Genomic DNA, 16,426 nt, shown 5'->3' with positions numbered 1-16,426 from the left:
ATTTATTACATTATACCATATCGTTAAAATTTTTTAAATTACACGTTTCTGCCGTCAGGCTTTTGTATTGATTGGTATCGGCTGTCTTAATTGCCATGCATACAATATACAAACAAAATCTCCATGGATCCATGGCTTACGATTTCAAAAACTGTAAAAACGAGGTTTTTATTTTTGATTCAGAACTAAAATTAAAAAAAAAAGATTGTAATACATCAATGTAATCAGGAAAAATAATGAAAACAATGACGTTAAAATATGCATTTACAAAATACTAACTTTGGGTCAAATCCGAGGTCCAATCTCAGAAACGGTGGTCTACAAAATGTTTTACTACGCCACTGGATTCTACCTAAAAATATTTAAAATCGTCAGGTTTTACATTTTTTGTATCTTACAGAGGTAGTAAGATATAACATCCCAAATAGTGAATTTTTCGTTTTCACTTTGTATCTCAGAAACAAAAGTAGCCAGATTGATTCTGTTTGTTTAAAAAAAAAGCAATTTTTAAATGGCTCAAAAGAACAAAGGAAAGAAAGTGAATTTTTTGTTATCTCCTTACATTACTTTATATATTCTGCTTGTTGTTTTAACAGTTTTTGAATAGATATCGCTTTCTATTATCTAGTGCAATAAAACGAACGAACGTCCATAGGACGTACAGTATGTACGTATATAAACTGTCCATATCGTTGACATTTGGACCTACAATTGACGTCCAATGTACAAAATTTGTGTATACACATACGTACTATGTTGGTAAAGAAGGTCCATATATGTACATACATACAATGGACGTTTAATGTACGTCGCTGTATTGTGTGAGATATTGGATTTGAACTGCTACAATAAACGCTATAGGCGGAAAGCAGGGAAAATAATAAATTTATTCCAAATCGAACATGGAATTCCATGATACAACTTTAGGGAAAGCAGCTCTTCCATATGCACCATGCACATAAATAAAAAAAAACGTATATAAAAAAGGGAAACTTTTTCCGTTAAAAATATTGTGTCAAAACCACCCCAAACCAACATTTTTAATAGATTTTGGCCTGAAGAATTCAGTTTGAACCGCTAGCAAAAAAAGCAAAAACAAGTACCTACCCAAGTACCTAAAAGGAGAGGTTGTGGCAAATTCACCGCGAAAAGACATCTCTTAATAGATTTTGGAAAGTGGAATCCAAACCATTAAGAAACATTAAGTTTGCACTGCTAGGAAAAAGTTATAGAAGAAAGAGCCTTTAAAGTCGAGCTAAGGAAAATTGTCTCAGATTCAGTTGAAAACATCAACTTTGAGCTGCTATTGGCCGATTTAAAGAAAAGAGCGAAGAAAAAGTTGTCGCAAATCCAAAAAGAAAAAACCTCTTAAATGAGAAATTCGGATGTTAATCACGATTTAGTTTCAGGTCTTACAAAAATCGCAATCGTTGCTTAATTGCTATAATTATTTGATCTAAAAAATCCTCTTCTTTACGTACCAATAATTAAATGTTAAAAGCGCCAGTATTAAAATAATTATAAGAGGTGCTACTTACATGACAATTAATTGTTTTCATCCAAACACAACAATTAGAAACCACAATCGGCGCACATTTCCTCGTACAATTACGAAAAAAAAACTGGAGTACCTTAATAACACGCGGCGCAATTAAAAAATGCACATTTTTAACAACACCGACTATAAAGTACCGTAAAACGTTCGTACTTTCACGTTTCACGTTAAACTGAGGGATACGATCTGATGTGTGTGTGTGTGTATTTCTCCGCTTAATACGCTCACCAAATGCACCTGCTTTTACTGTTTTACCTTTAATTGAAACGATTCAAAATGGTTTTGCGCTTTGTACTCCGATAATGGGGCGCTATTCAGGAAACGTTTATTAATTTCATACGAAAATTGATGAAATTCGTGGCTTAACGATCAAGAGCAACAACTTTCGTTAGATTGACACAGTTATACTTTCAGTTCCTTACTTACGAGGAAAATATGCGATGTAAAAGAAAGTTAATTTAATTGATTGCTCATTTAGTAATTGCATTTGCTTGTATGGGAGCGTTAAAGCGTTTTGATCAAGTTTTGATGAGCAAGTGCTTTTAGAAATTCAACACACACCTTTCGGCAATGAAATGATTATTTTTGTACTTCCAAATCGATGAATTTCTGTACTGCCTGCGCGGTTCATTAAACAGCCACAGCCTAAACACTTTTGTTAGATTCTTCGGTAGGTACCTAATTAATTAGACTTGCATCAACCAGTTGGTTAATTATGTGATTAGTCACATCTCATTTAGGGTAGATAGAGGTCTCGTAATATCCCAAATTTTACTTACAGTTCATGAGATAAAAAGAATGAATGTGAGAGTTTCTTTAGTTTAAACGTAGCATGTAGTTACCAAAGTGTTTTCTCCACGAGTCTTCTCGAATTCCAACAAACATTTAAGAGTTGTTGAGAGTCTTTAGAATCTGTTTGTGTCGGAATATACAAAAATGACTTTAAGGGGTTTCAACCACTATAACGAGATTGTTTAGTTTTAATTTGTGAGCTCAAGCTCCTAGATAGTCTTGTAGAATTATGAACCACTAACTCGGAGGCTAAAATTCATATAAATATGGTACGGTACAGATGAACTATATCTGGTCGTTGATAAAGAAGCTATGCCAAAAAATTGCTGATGGGTTGCTTCTAAGAAAGAGGAAATTAATTAATACGCGTTGAGCCGTCATAGAGCTCAAGTCAAAGTAAATGTAAAAGAAATTCGTTTTGAACGGTCATAGAGCGCAGATCAGGGCAATTCGCGTTTAGCAGAGTTCAAGTTAAAGAAACCTTAATTAAAATACGCGCCGTCAGTCAATAATCGAACGGCTCAAGATAATAGAATTCGAAAAACCGCTCGGATTCCTAGTACAGAAGTGTTGCGGATTGAATTAAAGTTCGTGACGTATTGTAAAATAAATCTAAGAGAAAGACGTTTAGTTATCTCGCGGGTAATTATTGAAAAAAAAACCATGTCATAAACTGTCTTCGCAAATTCGTATTTAAAACTATCGAAAAATTATAGAAGTACTAGCGGACTTTTCTGGCCCCTAAATCAGAGTTTAGAGTAACGGCTCGTTCTAATTCGAAAGCTTAAGTAAAAGAGACAAATTAACTCAGTTTCTGTTTGACCTTTTAATGCGTTAATAATAACGTATTATTGCTAGAACGTTAAGTTGATTTAAAGCAGACGATAAAATCGATCAATATTCAGTTTCAGTTTTAAGGGACCATTTTTTTCGATAGAGGCAGTACTGAATTGTACCATAAGGAAATCATCGATCACATAAAACGCTATAATTAAGGTAACGAAACCCTTTTGGACTTGTACTCAAATAACGATCGGTTCTCTTCAAGAAATTGCATTAAATTTTATTGAAAGTAATCAGAAAAAGTTTTTTAAGGGATTTGATCTTTGTAGATTGTATGGTCCATTTTTGTTATAAGGTATTTTTAGCGCATTTTTGAAAAAAATGCGCTATTATATTCGTTATGGCTGGCTAGCCGACTGAGATCTTAGTAATTTCAATAGCTAGAGACTTAACATTTTTACTAAAAGCTTTCTGATTTAGTGTAGATGTTCAGGCTCTAGTCTATTTTGAGCTAGATCACACGTGAGATTGATAATTTTAAACTTATAAATAAAATACTGGTCCGTATTACCACAAATGCACCTTCTTCATGATATGCTGATTTACAACTTGCTTCCTCGTAAACGTAACAATTTTGTAGATAAGAAAAATGTAAGAAAAAGTGGAATTTGTAGTATCGATTTTTATTTTTTATTTATTTATTTATTATTCCTCTCTTGTTCTGGGCTCTCAACAGGCTTGCGCCCAATTACAGAGTGGCCCGCATAATGCTTTTTAGAGGTGCCTCTGCGGAAACTCTTAAGCTGTTCTATACTACTCCGCTATTTACCTTACGAATTAGGAAAACTGCAGGAAAACCTAATTCGGAGTAACCGGCAGAACCTCAACCCAGGTTCGAACACCCGACCTGCGGATTTATAGTCCAACGCTCTACCACTGAACCATAAAGTCGGTCAATATACTCATTTTTTTGTTTATTTATGCAATCAAATCACTTCGAACTAGAGCACCCAGTTTTGATTTTCAGGATTAAAAGAAAAGGCCAAATTTCCGCAAGGTAAAGGTTTTTTGGAGCTAGCCGTCGCGCAATTAATTTCTAGTAAAAAGATAATTTTATGTAGGTAGTACGATCAAGGGTTTTCAAACCCCTGTGTTGTAACAAATTGTTATATCACCCTCCTCTCTTGACGCGAGGCTTACCTGGCTATGATCCAGTGGGTCTTAAATATTGACTCAGAACTATATTTGGTAACGGGAGTCCGTTAACGGCATTTAGTCGAGTCGAATTTTACTTAATTTTTTTCCATTTTGTATGTGGGCCATTAGTTCCTGAGCACGGTCCTGACTGGTTAACAGCGCATGAAAGCTTTAGGCGACGGGAAGTGCGGAAATGAACTAGAATTACGTGACGATTTTGCAAAGGGCAGGTCCGTCGTGTTCCAACTTGTTGGGTAGCGTTCAACGCTATTCCATTCCACGCGCAGTTGAGTTGTGTATGCAAAGAAATCTCATTGGCTTGATGGAGAAGGGTGCACGTCCCACAATGGGTGCGAATTAAAAAAACAAAACTAGTGGGAATTCGGTTCTTGGTAGAGAGCCGTGAGCATTACGCGTTAAGCCACGATAGCCTTCGCGTCTAGAGGTTAAAAAAAGTTATGTCGACCACCTGTAAATTAGCGCACGGTGAATTTTAGTTTGTACGATAAAGACGAACAATAGCGTGAGTTGTGAACGCGCGGAACTAAATCAGCTGGAATGGACTAAAAAATAAAGCTATATGACGTAGTTTGTCGCCGCCTGCCGTTATCGACTGTGCGCAACTCTTTTTAATGACATTGACGTTTACGGTCGGAATAGCTACATTGTTGAGGTAGCGGGATGAATATCAAATCAAATTTCTAACACTTTTATAAGGTATCTCCGTAAATGTCAGTGATGTAATGTAGGCGGAACCATGTGCTTTTTTTGGGTCAAAATTAAAATGGAAAAATGAAAAAATTTTCCCTCGCGTAAGAGATACGGAGGAAAATTAAAAAAGTGTGCCCTATATTTTCGTCGAGATTTTCGTAGTATAACAAAATGTTTCTTTATAATGATTGTTGAATAATCTGCCGTTTTCAAAGTAAGTATAGAGGGTCAGGTAAAAAAGGTAAAGGTAGTAAACTCATTTTAAAAAAATATGTTATATTTCAATTAAAAAATTTTAATATTGGTTCAAAAAAAAATCCAAAAACAATTTTTAAAAGATCGACTTGTTTTTGAATTTGTTTGAATCATTTGAACTCTGAATTTTTTTAATCACTTGGTGTGTTTCCTTTTTCTCGTGTAGCTCTTCAGTTAGCTAATATTTCAAATTCTGATTTTTCCATTTTAAGCTTGATCCAAAAAGAGCAAATTAGTTTTTTGGTAGCAACAATTACGGAAATACCGTATAGAAGTATCAAAAATGGGACACCCTGTACAATTAAGTAAAGCGGGATGATGGAAATGTCTTTAACCTTGAGGCAACATCTATACATATATTGTACTACACCGGAACGAAAAGTCCAACTACCACAGACGATATTTAAAACTCTAAAGAAGCAAAACTCTTCCAACTAGAAGTTGAAAATGATTTGTAATATCATTACTTTTTGAGTTCGTTTATGTGGCATATTTTTAGCGCATTTTCCACCCCATGTTGGAAAGCGCTATTATGGTCACTTTCTCTATTAGTCCGTCCGATGCCTTAACTACTGCTACAGCTTTTAAGATATTTAGTTCGTTTTTTGGCATTCGGTAGCTTGCAGCTTTGGCATCTCAACCAAAAAAAATCTTGACGATTGGTGTACGCACGCGCCGACTGGGCAATGTCAACTTTCTTATTTATGAAATATTTTTTTGAAATTTTATCCAATAAGCTTCTTCTAGTAAAGACAAGCATATCGCATATTGTAACAATAAGATATACGCATGTGCAAACTGCGCAATGTCATCTTTCTTATTTACAATGGAGGTGTGGGCCGAGGGCACACAGTCGAAATTATGCATTCTGCTTAATTATATGATTAATTAAAATTCAGTCGCTTTTAGCTGTTAGCTATTTGTAATTGGAGATGGAATTGAGTTTGCTGAATACGTAATCTGCAAGTAAATTATATTAACTGATGAATTGAAGTGTTTCAAAGAAAGCTATACTATTTAGGTGGGTTTACTGCTGCTAGCAATATAGGTAAATAGTGCCTTAGATTTTGGGTTCTGTAGGAAGCAGACCTAGGCGAAATTATAAGAGATTAATAAAATACATTATTATCATTCTGTCAGTGAGTCTCAAACGTTGGTTCTGTAAACCGCAAGCCATTTCAAACCCTAAATACCAGTCCTCGTTTCCGTGGCCAATCGGTGCCGAGTACTGCAATTTATGCGTTCGCTCGTAGTAGACTGAAAACTAAGGGCTCAGTCAGCGAAAAGCGTAAGCATACGCTCGCCCTCTGGCCCAAAAGAGTGGAGAACTGAATGTCGTTGTGTCCGTACTGCGGCGAGGGGTTTAGCTGTAGAGATGGTCCAAGAAGTGTACAAAATGCTTAGTAGGCATCCATCTAAACAAGTGACAGAAAACTCGGAACCATTGTCTCCGTTCGAAGAAACCTAACACGGTTTCAGGCAAATGTTAATTAAGAACTAAACCTAATTAGTTCTCACGATGTCTTTAATTTACATTGTATCTGCGCTGCTTCAAATAAAAGAACCGACAGACGACGACCTCTAAAATTTTAACTTCAGATATTTCAAGACAACGTAAAATTTAGGGTTCTTAAAACTCATCATCTAAGATAGTATATGGGAAGTATATGGAAAGGTTATGGTACTGATCATATTGTGTTATTGAATAAACCTTTTGATTTTAAAATCTGAGAATTGTGATAAGCAACCGGTATTTATATTACTTCTTATTTACATTTTGCAAGTTTCATTGTGAAACAAATCAGACTTCTGAATACAGTCACAGTCCTATACAGGAAACTTAAAGATCTGGTAACAAAAAGATTCAGGAAAAGCAAATACTATTTTTGTGGCAGACTGTAGATATACTGAGTACTAAATTTATAGTCGCATAGAAAGTGAAATTACTTCCAATTTTAATTAAAATCGAGCATTAAACTAATCGAATTTGTAATTAAACTAATTTTACCTTACAAACTACCTATCGTTTTCAGGAGTTAAAGAAAAGAAATTCTTTTCTTAAATCTCATAGAAAACGAATGTGCAACCGGAAACAGATTACCATTGTGAATTTGACATTAACAACCATGCGTGCAGAACCCCGTGAATAATGCAATGGGCGATGAGTTCGGCATGTGTCACCAATCACGAAATCGGCGTTCGGCAAAAAAGTGAAAGGTCCCATAATTAATATTGTTTAAAAACGGACTATTACGCTTCTATTAGGAGCTGTTATCTCAGCAAAACCGCGTTTATGGCGTACTTTCTACTCTGTTTAATTTTAGTGCTCGATCTTGTTTACCTTATTAGCACAATCTGGAATTGGTATGATTAGGAAGGTATTGGCACTTTCGCGATGGTATGTTAATTAATGATCCGTCCATTTATAAGCAATTAAAAAAGTGAAATCGCGTATTTAAAAAAATCTTATCTATATTAATAAACAACAATTACCTACGAATTATATAAAGAAGCACATGCGAGATGTCCTTCTAAATAATGGGCAGAGAGTGATATGTTGATTTGCCTGTTTAGGTACGAGGAAGAAGAATTACAACGTAATCCCTATGCGCTTATGCAATGTATTGGAGAAAACCGGGTTTTGTGTAACTGCGTGACTTTGAACTTGAAGATCCCTTTTCTCAGTCCAAACTCAACAGGCATAGGTACGATTTCGTCGCGAAAGATACATGCATACAGGACCGTAGTCCAGGAGCATTCGGCCAAAAATTTACGCAACAAATTTGGAACAAACCTGTCCTCTATATCTGTATATTTTGTAATTTTCTATCAAAAAAGAAAATTCGCGCAACCCCAAAGAAAGTAAAAGAACTGTACCCTAATGTTACTCTCATTAGCATTACCGATAAACGCTACGGTTTTAGTAAGTTACAGAAGGAACCTAAAACTCATGTCATCGTGCAAAATATCAATCGTCTATCCTGCACCATCTTTAAACCAGTCGCCTACAGTGCTAGGACCTTCATCATTCCTGGTGGACTACCACACAAAAACCTTGAATATCTTGGAAACAACACGGTTTCAAAACTGCGGAGTAGCCTAAGTTCACCGCCTGGTACAGCGTCTTCCTGAACCGTATCTCCCGCTACTACCCACAGTTGCTCTCCTCTGCCGTTTCCTGATGCCCTTGTGTGTTCTGTTCTGCCCTCTAGTGCAATTATTTTTCTTCCCTTTTTCACCCATCCCTTTTGTCCCATCGCACCCTCACCAATGTATCCTAATAACTCTAAAAATTAAAAAAGATTGAATGAAATAAATCCCCTTAAAAAGCTCCCGATACACTATTCTCGTATTAGTGGATGCCGTTGGATTCAACCACTTAACGTGTGTAAACTCCTCCCAGGGCATTACAAATATAGCACTCATTGTCCACTATACGTACATTTTACGTACGTACGTCCATGGGAAACTATGCACGTCTGATGTACGTACATTTGTGTACGATCCCAACGCTAACACTATAACGTACAAAGTACGTACATGGTACGCCGGCAATTTCGGTCAACTGGTAATTTTGCATGTCATCATGACATACGCACGCGCTTTGCTCTTTCAGGAATTGAGACCGGCTTTCCTTATTTTTAGCGCATTGTGGCCACTTTGTCCGTCCGTCCGTCCATCCGGCCATCCGTTGGGACGCTACTAGTTCTTTATCTTAAGAGCTATTGTTCTACTTTTTTCGCTATTTGGTTCGTTATGGTGTCGAGGCTTGCACCAAGGAAGGAATTTTTTCTGTACCGCTTCCAAAAAAAGTTATTGTAAAAAAAACAGAAAACCATTTTTTAAATGTTCCATAATATTACACCTTTGTCGTTTATTAACGATCCTAGAGATCGTTTAAAATTTTGTAAAAAATTCACAGTGCCCTTTTGGCATCTCGACCATTTATAAACCGCATTTCAAACTTTTTTATTTATAAAAGTATTTAAATGAAATTTGATACATAGGCACTTGGAATAAAGGAAAATCTAACGTCAGTTTCAAAATTTAGGTTTGCGTATGCGCAGTGCAACCTTCTTATTTATGAAAGCATTGAAATGAAATTCTTCTTATACACTGAAATTGAAGTAACACGTCAAAAATGGATTGTACCGGGTGACCCAATAAGATGGTTTCTCGGCCATATCTCGGGAACCGTTCGTCGTATGACTTAGGGGTAAAAAAATTATTGGGTAAATCGGTCATGAAGAATCACTGAAAAATATTTTCGAGTTCTACAAATGACCACCAGAGGGCCATCTTAAATTTTAAAATTGTATTTTAAGGATAGTTATAGGTTAAGGTTAGGTTAGGAACGAGATCTTCAAAAACGGTTTTTACCGACCTCTTTGGATGTTATTTGGCTACTTTTCCATAAAGAAAAAATCATATCATTCTATTTGATTTTTTTGATTTTTTTAGGATTTTAGATCATAGTGTCAAAACTAGCCCCCTGGCGGAGAACGATTCAACTAAATTAACTATATTTTGGTTGATTCTTATTGTTCAAGGAATTGCTCTTTTTAACGATACCAAATTTGTTAAAATCAGTCAAACCGTTAACAAGTTAAAGCAGGTTATTATAAAAACAATTGAACGCCCCACAGCATCTTTGTTTTTGAAATAACTGAATTTTTTTTACGAAAATGATAGATAAACTGGTTCTCTTTAAAAATGTGAAAAAAATTTTTAGTTTATTATGCGAAATTTAAAGAACAATTTTAGAATTTAAGATAACAGTTACGCCCTCTGGTGGTCATTTTTAAAACTTGAAAATATTCTCCAGCGACTCTTCATAACCGATTTACCCAATAATTTTTTCCCCTACGTCATACGACGAACGGTTCCCGAGATATGGCGGAAGAACAGTTTTATTGTGTCACCCGGTACATTGCAATTACATAATACGTACAGAGGTGGATTTACGGACGTACATTGTACGTACACGTACGGTTCATGTAGGTACATTTCATGGTACGTTATTTTTTTACTACAGTGTACAATGCTAGGTACGTACTTTGCCGTACGTACTATGTACGAAGGAAAAAGTAAGTATATTATCCATAAATAACAGTACGTTGTTTTTTACGCAGTTAGTAATGTTCGCGACTTTTTCAGATATTTTTTTAAGAGTTATTATCAACGTTTTCAATTATTGTATAACTTATATATTAACGATCCTCGAGATCGTTTATAATTTTGTATTGCTGTCCGTCCGTCCGTCCGTCTGTCCGCCCGTCTGTCCGCCCGTCTGTCCGTCAGCCCATCTGTCCGTCTGTCTGTCCGTCTGTCGGGCCAAAAAGTTACAGCCCAAAAACTGCCCCAACCTCTGAAAAGGGCTTCTTTTATAATTTTTGTTACAAAGAACATATGAATGTCCGGTTTTCTGTGTTAGTAAATATTCCTTAAACCTCAAGTAACTATGCAGATGAATTTAAAAAAAATTGCTCATGCGCAACCCAACTTTTGTATTTGCGCAATCCCAATTTTCTTTATTTGTTAAGATATTTAAATGAAATTTTGTACGTAGGCACCTCGAATAAAATTAAAATTAATGTCGAATCAAAAAAATTGTATGGCAATTTCAAATTTTTTATTTGTTCAGATATTTAAATGAAATTTCGTATACCTATACGGACCTCCAATAAAAGTAAAACTAATACAGATTCAAAAATTTGTTTTACAAGCTATATTTATCTGGTGGGCCAGAATCAATCCCTTAAGGTGTGTTGTAAAAATGATGTATGTGCGAAGATCTCGAGGATCGTTCGGTATTCAGTTGTATCGGATTTTTTCTCAAAAAACAACTATTTAAAATTGGTACAGCAAAAAGTAACGCGGCGCCTTAAGTCATATGACCTGAGGCGGCAGATGATCGATTTTAGCATACTCGGATAGGCCAAAGTAGAACTCCATCGGTTAACATTTTATCACTCTCGTTCAGTGGATTTCGAGCTAACTTCCCTATTCCCTACTATAAGTGAAGAATTGGGACCCTGATTGGGACGAATTCAGGGAAGATTTTTTGCAGCAGTTCTGATCCGAGATGTGGAAAATGTCCTTATTGAATCGGGATCAAGAACTATTGCACAATTGATAAACACCTTTGGTAGAATCCAAAGCGTACTTAAACCAAGAAGAGGGATCGAGTAACCTTGGAAACGAGAAGAACCAAGAAGTGCCGAGAAGTCAACCTGATCAAACACGCTGTAGGGCCCGGACCGGTGTTCAGGTCTAAAAACCTATTCGAGAAAATGACAATTTTGACACAAATTTGTTTAGCTAATAAGCAGTTCGACCGACATAACGAAAACTGTAACTGAAAATTGTTTATAAAAACTTTCGCCTAATTTCCAACATAGATAACTTTACCCATAACGGCCTTCCTTCCGTTACATAGTTATCTTATAAATGTAATTAACACCATGCACATTTGCGTACATTAGGACGCTAGTTAGATCGAGCACTTTATACATACTTTTTATGATACATGCAGAGGTAGGCAAGGCAACGGTACCATTTTTATCGAGCGCGACCGGAGAGCGCTTATTATCTGGTTTCCGCTTCGACGCAAATCACGTGCTCCCCTTGTTTTGACAAAAAAAAAAACAATAATATAGGCGTTGAAGCTTTGTGCGCTAATTTACGCATTGGCAAATTGCATGTGGTAACGTGTGGTTTCAAAAGAGCGCCCATTTGTTGCATGCCAACTCCGAAATGGGGTTAGCGTAAACGTTATTCGAATTTGATTCTGTAATAAGATTATAAGAAAAGATTGAATATGGATACGATATTAGCAATTAATAACCGTTAATAACGTAATTGAACCGCGTGTACGTGTGTAATCGTATTATTTAACACTGTAGGTACTGCAGACCAAAGGATTTCATTCCATTTACCTCCAAACTATGTGCAAACCTTGTTTACCGACGTGTAAAAATTCGTTCCCTTATTCCCGTTAATTAATTTCACTTTGTGTAATTTCTTTTTATTGCCGTGGTCTTGCTTTTTTGCATATGTTTTAAATGAGACGAAAAAGCCTACGCACGTAGCGAGCTTCCTCAGTAAATTATTATACGATTGTATGACAATTCGCTTCGCTAAATTCATCTTCGCAAACTCGCCCCCTTCCACACCAAAATAAGTCGCCTTTTGTAAGGGTTTTACGTTTTTTGATGAAAATTTCAGGAAACTCAGCTTTTTAAAAAAGCTCGAGCTTATTACTGCCACCTTTAAGATCTTACATCCGTCATTCTGGTGTCGTTAACGGACAAAATTCACACACGTTTATTGTCTTTTGGGAAAACTCCCCCCTCCTGTTGTGTAGGTAAATCACGTCATGTAGATGTTATTTGGTCACAAAAAATATTGAGGGGACATTCGGTATATGAGAATGTTTGAAAATTACTCCATGACTATCTTATAAAGTAAAAGACATCTGGTCGAATTTGCATGTTTTATAAAAGGTTTCACCTGGTCGTTTGCGATAAGGAAAGTGGTGCTTTCTTAAATACTGGACTCAAGAAAACGGGACGGTTGCTGCTGCTGTCAGTTTCGCGACGGTTTAATGAGAGCATAAATTTGCTTATGCTAGTTTCTCGGGCAGTCAGTCCGATTTGTTTTGTTGAAGACGCGGTTCTTCAATTTTTTATAATAAATTTATGCAGAAGCTAACCAAAGTAGTGTAAGCGCGTTACCCGAGCTCTGAAAAAGTTTTGTCAGAATGAAAAAGGAATCAGTGCAGTACAGCGAGGCCTTTTGTTAAGGTTGTCTGCTTATTAAAAGTTAAAAGTTTCTACCGTCCGAGCAGCCATCGAAAATTTATCCAGTTCCAGTCATTGAGTTCAGTTTAATAAAGAAGTGAGGTTTCTTGAGGCTATCAGCCAGTGCTTTTGTGTCTTTGATAGGTCGGTCCAGTTTCGCAAACCTTGAACGACCAGATTATTTGGATTATGCAGAAAAAACTAAGTGACTTTAAGCTTTCTTATTTTAATTGCCGACCGTCTGCGTGCGGGGTAATATGTCCAAACAGGTTTTGTAAGCTTTTATTTCTTTCAGGGATTATGTTCTAATTGTTTCATGTGTATTGGAATGTTTGTCATTGCTAATAAATTCATTGTATGTTTATGCGAATCCATTGTGCGACCAAGTAGAGTTTTCATGTCAGATTTTTTCTTTTCGTGCGCAAGGTTTATTTTAGGCGTTTATCAAAATTTGTGTAGTTAATTCTTTGAAATTTGATCAAAGCTACTGAGTCTCCCAAATGATTAATTTAAAGCCGGTATTGAGATTTTTCTTTTTGAAGGGAACCGGACGTCTACGAGGAAATAATTACAATTCTAAATTTAAAGGTTGTTTTGTTTTGAGTTAGCTGGACAAGTGTTTTGTGGGTGGTGTAGTGGCCGCATATAATTGCACACAGCAATACGTCCATTTTCTTCAAGTCATATTCTGATGATAGATATTATTTTGGCATTTGAGATCAAGCTACACTTACTCCCCACTTTATAATTTACATTATGCAGATGGGTGCGTTTCATTTTTTAGGGATGAAAATTACCCATTTTCGCCAAAACCTATGAAACTGTATATTTTTTTTGCCTTTATTTATTTATTATTAGATATTAAAGCTTGGTGAGTTAAGTAATGTTTATATACTTTGGAACACAATTTCATAATATTTCAACTATCTGCGTGGCTCATTTGGTTACGTGCTAGTTTTCTATTTCAGGAATCGTGGGTTCGATTGCCAACGCAAATAAATTTTTTTTCCATAGCAATCACGTGACCGATGACGCGACTCTAAAATAACATCCAAGATGGCGGATGGAGCGAGAGAGAGAGAGATGGCGCCCAACAAAATGGCGGAATTAGAGACTAATAAAATGGCGACCGATCCAATATGGAGGATTTAGTGACTAATAAAATGGCGCCCAACAAATTGGCTGGATTGGAGACTAATAAAATGGAGACCGATCCAAGATGGCGCCCAACAAGATGGCGGAATTAGAGACTAATAATATGGCGACCGATCCAAGATGGCCGATTTGATGACTAATAAAATGGCGCTCAATCCAAGATGGTGCCCATTAAAATGGCGGACCACAACATACATAGGTCTTCTACTGCCATTTTTTTGGGACTAATCGTCTAGTTTTCTGTTTCACAACTTTGTCGTCTTTATCATCAAAATTCTGAACTTCTTAGATATCTTTACCAATACATTTTTGGGATTTTGCTAAGCAATTCGTATTGTTTAAATCATATTTTTGAAGTTTTTTCCAAAATGTTTCGCTCGCAGAAGTAGTTAAGAGACTTTACAACAGAAATCTGAAATTTTTCAAATTACGAAGATCTTTACCTCATATTTTGGATTTTCAACGAATTTTTACCATTTCCAATCCTCCTCTGCTCCTCGTGCGCACTTTTCGTTTTCGATCTAATCGCACTGTTCCGCGTTTTTGAACGTTTACGGTCACCCTTCCGATTTCGCTTATAAAACCTTCTCAACCTATTCACTCGTAACGACAACATGATCCTTATTTTAATATGCCTTATTATGTACTTCTCGCACTTTTTCGCAACGCACTTCCCGACACTTCCGTTCAAAAACTGATTCGACGCGTGGTTCGTATGAAAATCGAAGTAGCGACGGTTTTGATTTATCATTTCACTGGAAACGTAAATCGGATTGTTGTACAAGCTGACGTTATCCTCGGAACACTCGTAGATGGTGTCCTCGTGCAAATTTGTCTTGGAGTTCAGGGCGTTGTACGTCGCCAAATCCTCACCTAACGTGGACTTTGACAGCTTTACTTTGGGCTTATTAACTGTTTCGGCTAGGCTTGGGACCTTCTCGTTGGTACCGTACAGTTCGTTAATCGTGAATGTGATGTTCTTCTCTGCCTTACCTTTTCGTTTCTTCACCTTCAGTTCCGCCCAAAGCTCCTTCAGACAATTCCCACCGTCGTGGAGTAGCAGCCGCTCTTTGTATATTTCCGGAAGCTTGATGTCGCCGTCCGAATTGGTTTGGCAGCAAACATCCGGGAACGTCTGCCGGTAATTATCGAAAGCTTGGGAGTAATCGTCGATGCTATCACTGAACGTTTCGATCTTGTTCAAGTCATCTTCCGAGGTTACTGACAAAAGGTCATCGATGTTCTCAACGATATCGAGCTATCAGCTGACATAGTGGGAATTAAGCTCTCGGTACTTACGCCAAGTTCCAGCAAATGTGACCGATTATGCATCCAACCCTTGCTAATCGTCCACTGCTTCAACCACTCCGGTTTGTTATTCTGCAGTCTTCTATCTCTCAATTTCCGGTTTAGAATCATGCGATGTCGTCGATTGACGCGATTTTTGTTGACGCCCTGCGGTGACCACGAACCCTTCTCGATGAATAAGCACAAGTGGATGTATTTGAATAGTCTCACACAAACGTTCATTTTGATCGAAAAATAAAAAACGGATACATTGCAAGCGGGGCCCGAAACTAGACTGGTTTACAGAGCGTATTACTAATAATTGTAATAATGTCAGCGGATACCCTTTGTCTCGATTTAGTCGTGTAAAACATTACGTCCTGGGTACGAAAATTTTAGAATTTTAACGCAACAACATCCGAAAGAGTACTGAAAGTAAATTCGGCGCTTTATGGCCCTTTGTCGTAAAATGCAAATGCACCTACTTTCAGTTTTTATTTCTGTCTTTTTGAGAATGCGTAAGAAGAAAAATGGAAAGTAATTATTATTGACGTTTTCTCGTAAATATAGGCGTAAATCGACGAAATTGCACTAGAAATCAAAATGAAAGAAAGTTACTCGCAAAAGAACGAATACAATACGAATTTCGCATCGTAAAACATCTGGTGAGAAATATATGTTAATGTGCTAAAGGAGAAATTCATCGACTCCATGAATTTGTAAAAATCTACTCGCGAAAAAAAGCGAATCGTTTTTAAGTAGTCGATCATAGTTTTCAATTAAAGGAAGTCGATGATTTTATCGTTGTATGAATAATGTATTGTTACCCAATGGAAGGATTTTTAATTTTCAATCGCCTTTACTGATATAATTGTAGATGTAATTCATG

At 36.6% G+C, this 16,426-nt stretch overlaps 1 protein-coding gene across 1 annotated transcript in view; it reads right to left on the bottom strand.

The window, feature by feature from the left end:
* The window catches only part of LOC116178416 (espin), a 116,031-nt gene extending 100,251 nt beyond the window's left edge, over window positions 1–15,780 (bottom strand). The window contains exons 1-2 of the mRNA XM_031497902.1: window positions 15,550–15,780; window positions 14,694–15,508 (exon numbers count right to left, since the gene is read on the bottom strand). Coding sequence (XP_031353762.1) covers window positions 14,694–15,508; window positions 15,550–15,780 — 1,046 coding nt within the window. The remainder of the gene's footprint in view (window positions 1–14,693; window positions 15,509–15,549) is intronic.
* Between the last annotated feature and the right edge of the window lie 646 nt (window positions 15,781–16,426).

Source organism: Photinus pyralis, unplaced genomic scaffold (assembly GCF_008802855.1).
Source record: "Photinus pyralis isolate 1611_PpyrPB1 unplaced genomic scaffold, Ppyr1.3 Ppyr1.4_LG8, whole genome shotgun sequence".
Classification (NCBI taxonomy): domain Eukaryota; kingdom Metazoa; phylum Arthropoda; class Insecta; order Coleoptera; family Lampyridae; genus Photinus; species Photinus pyralis.
The sequence above is the reverse complement of the archived record's forward strand: the minus strand, read 5'-3'. Positions and strand labels throughout refer to the sequence as shown.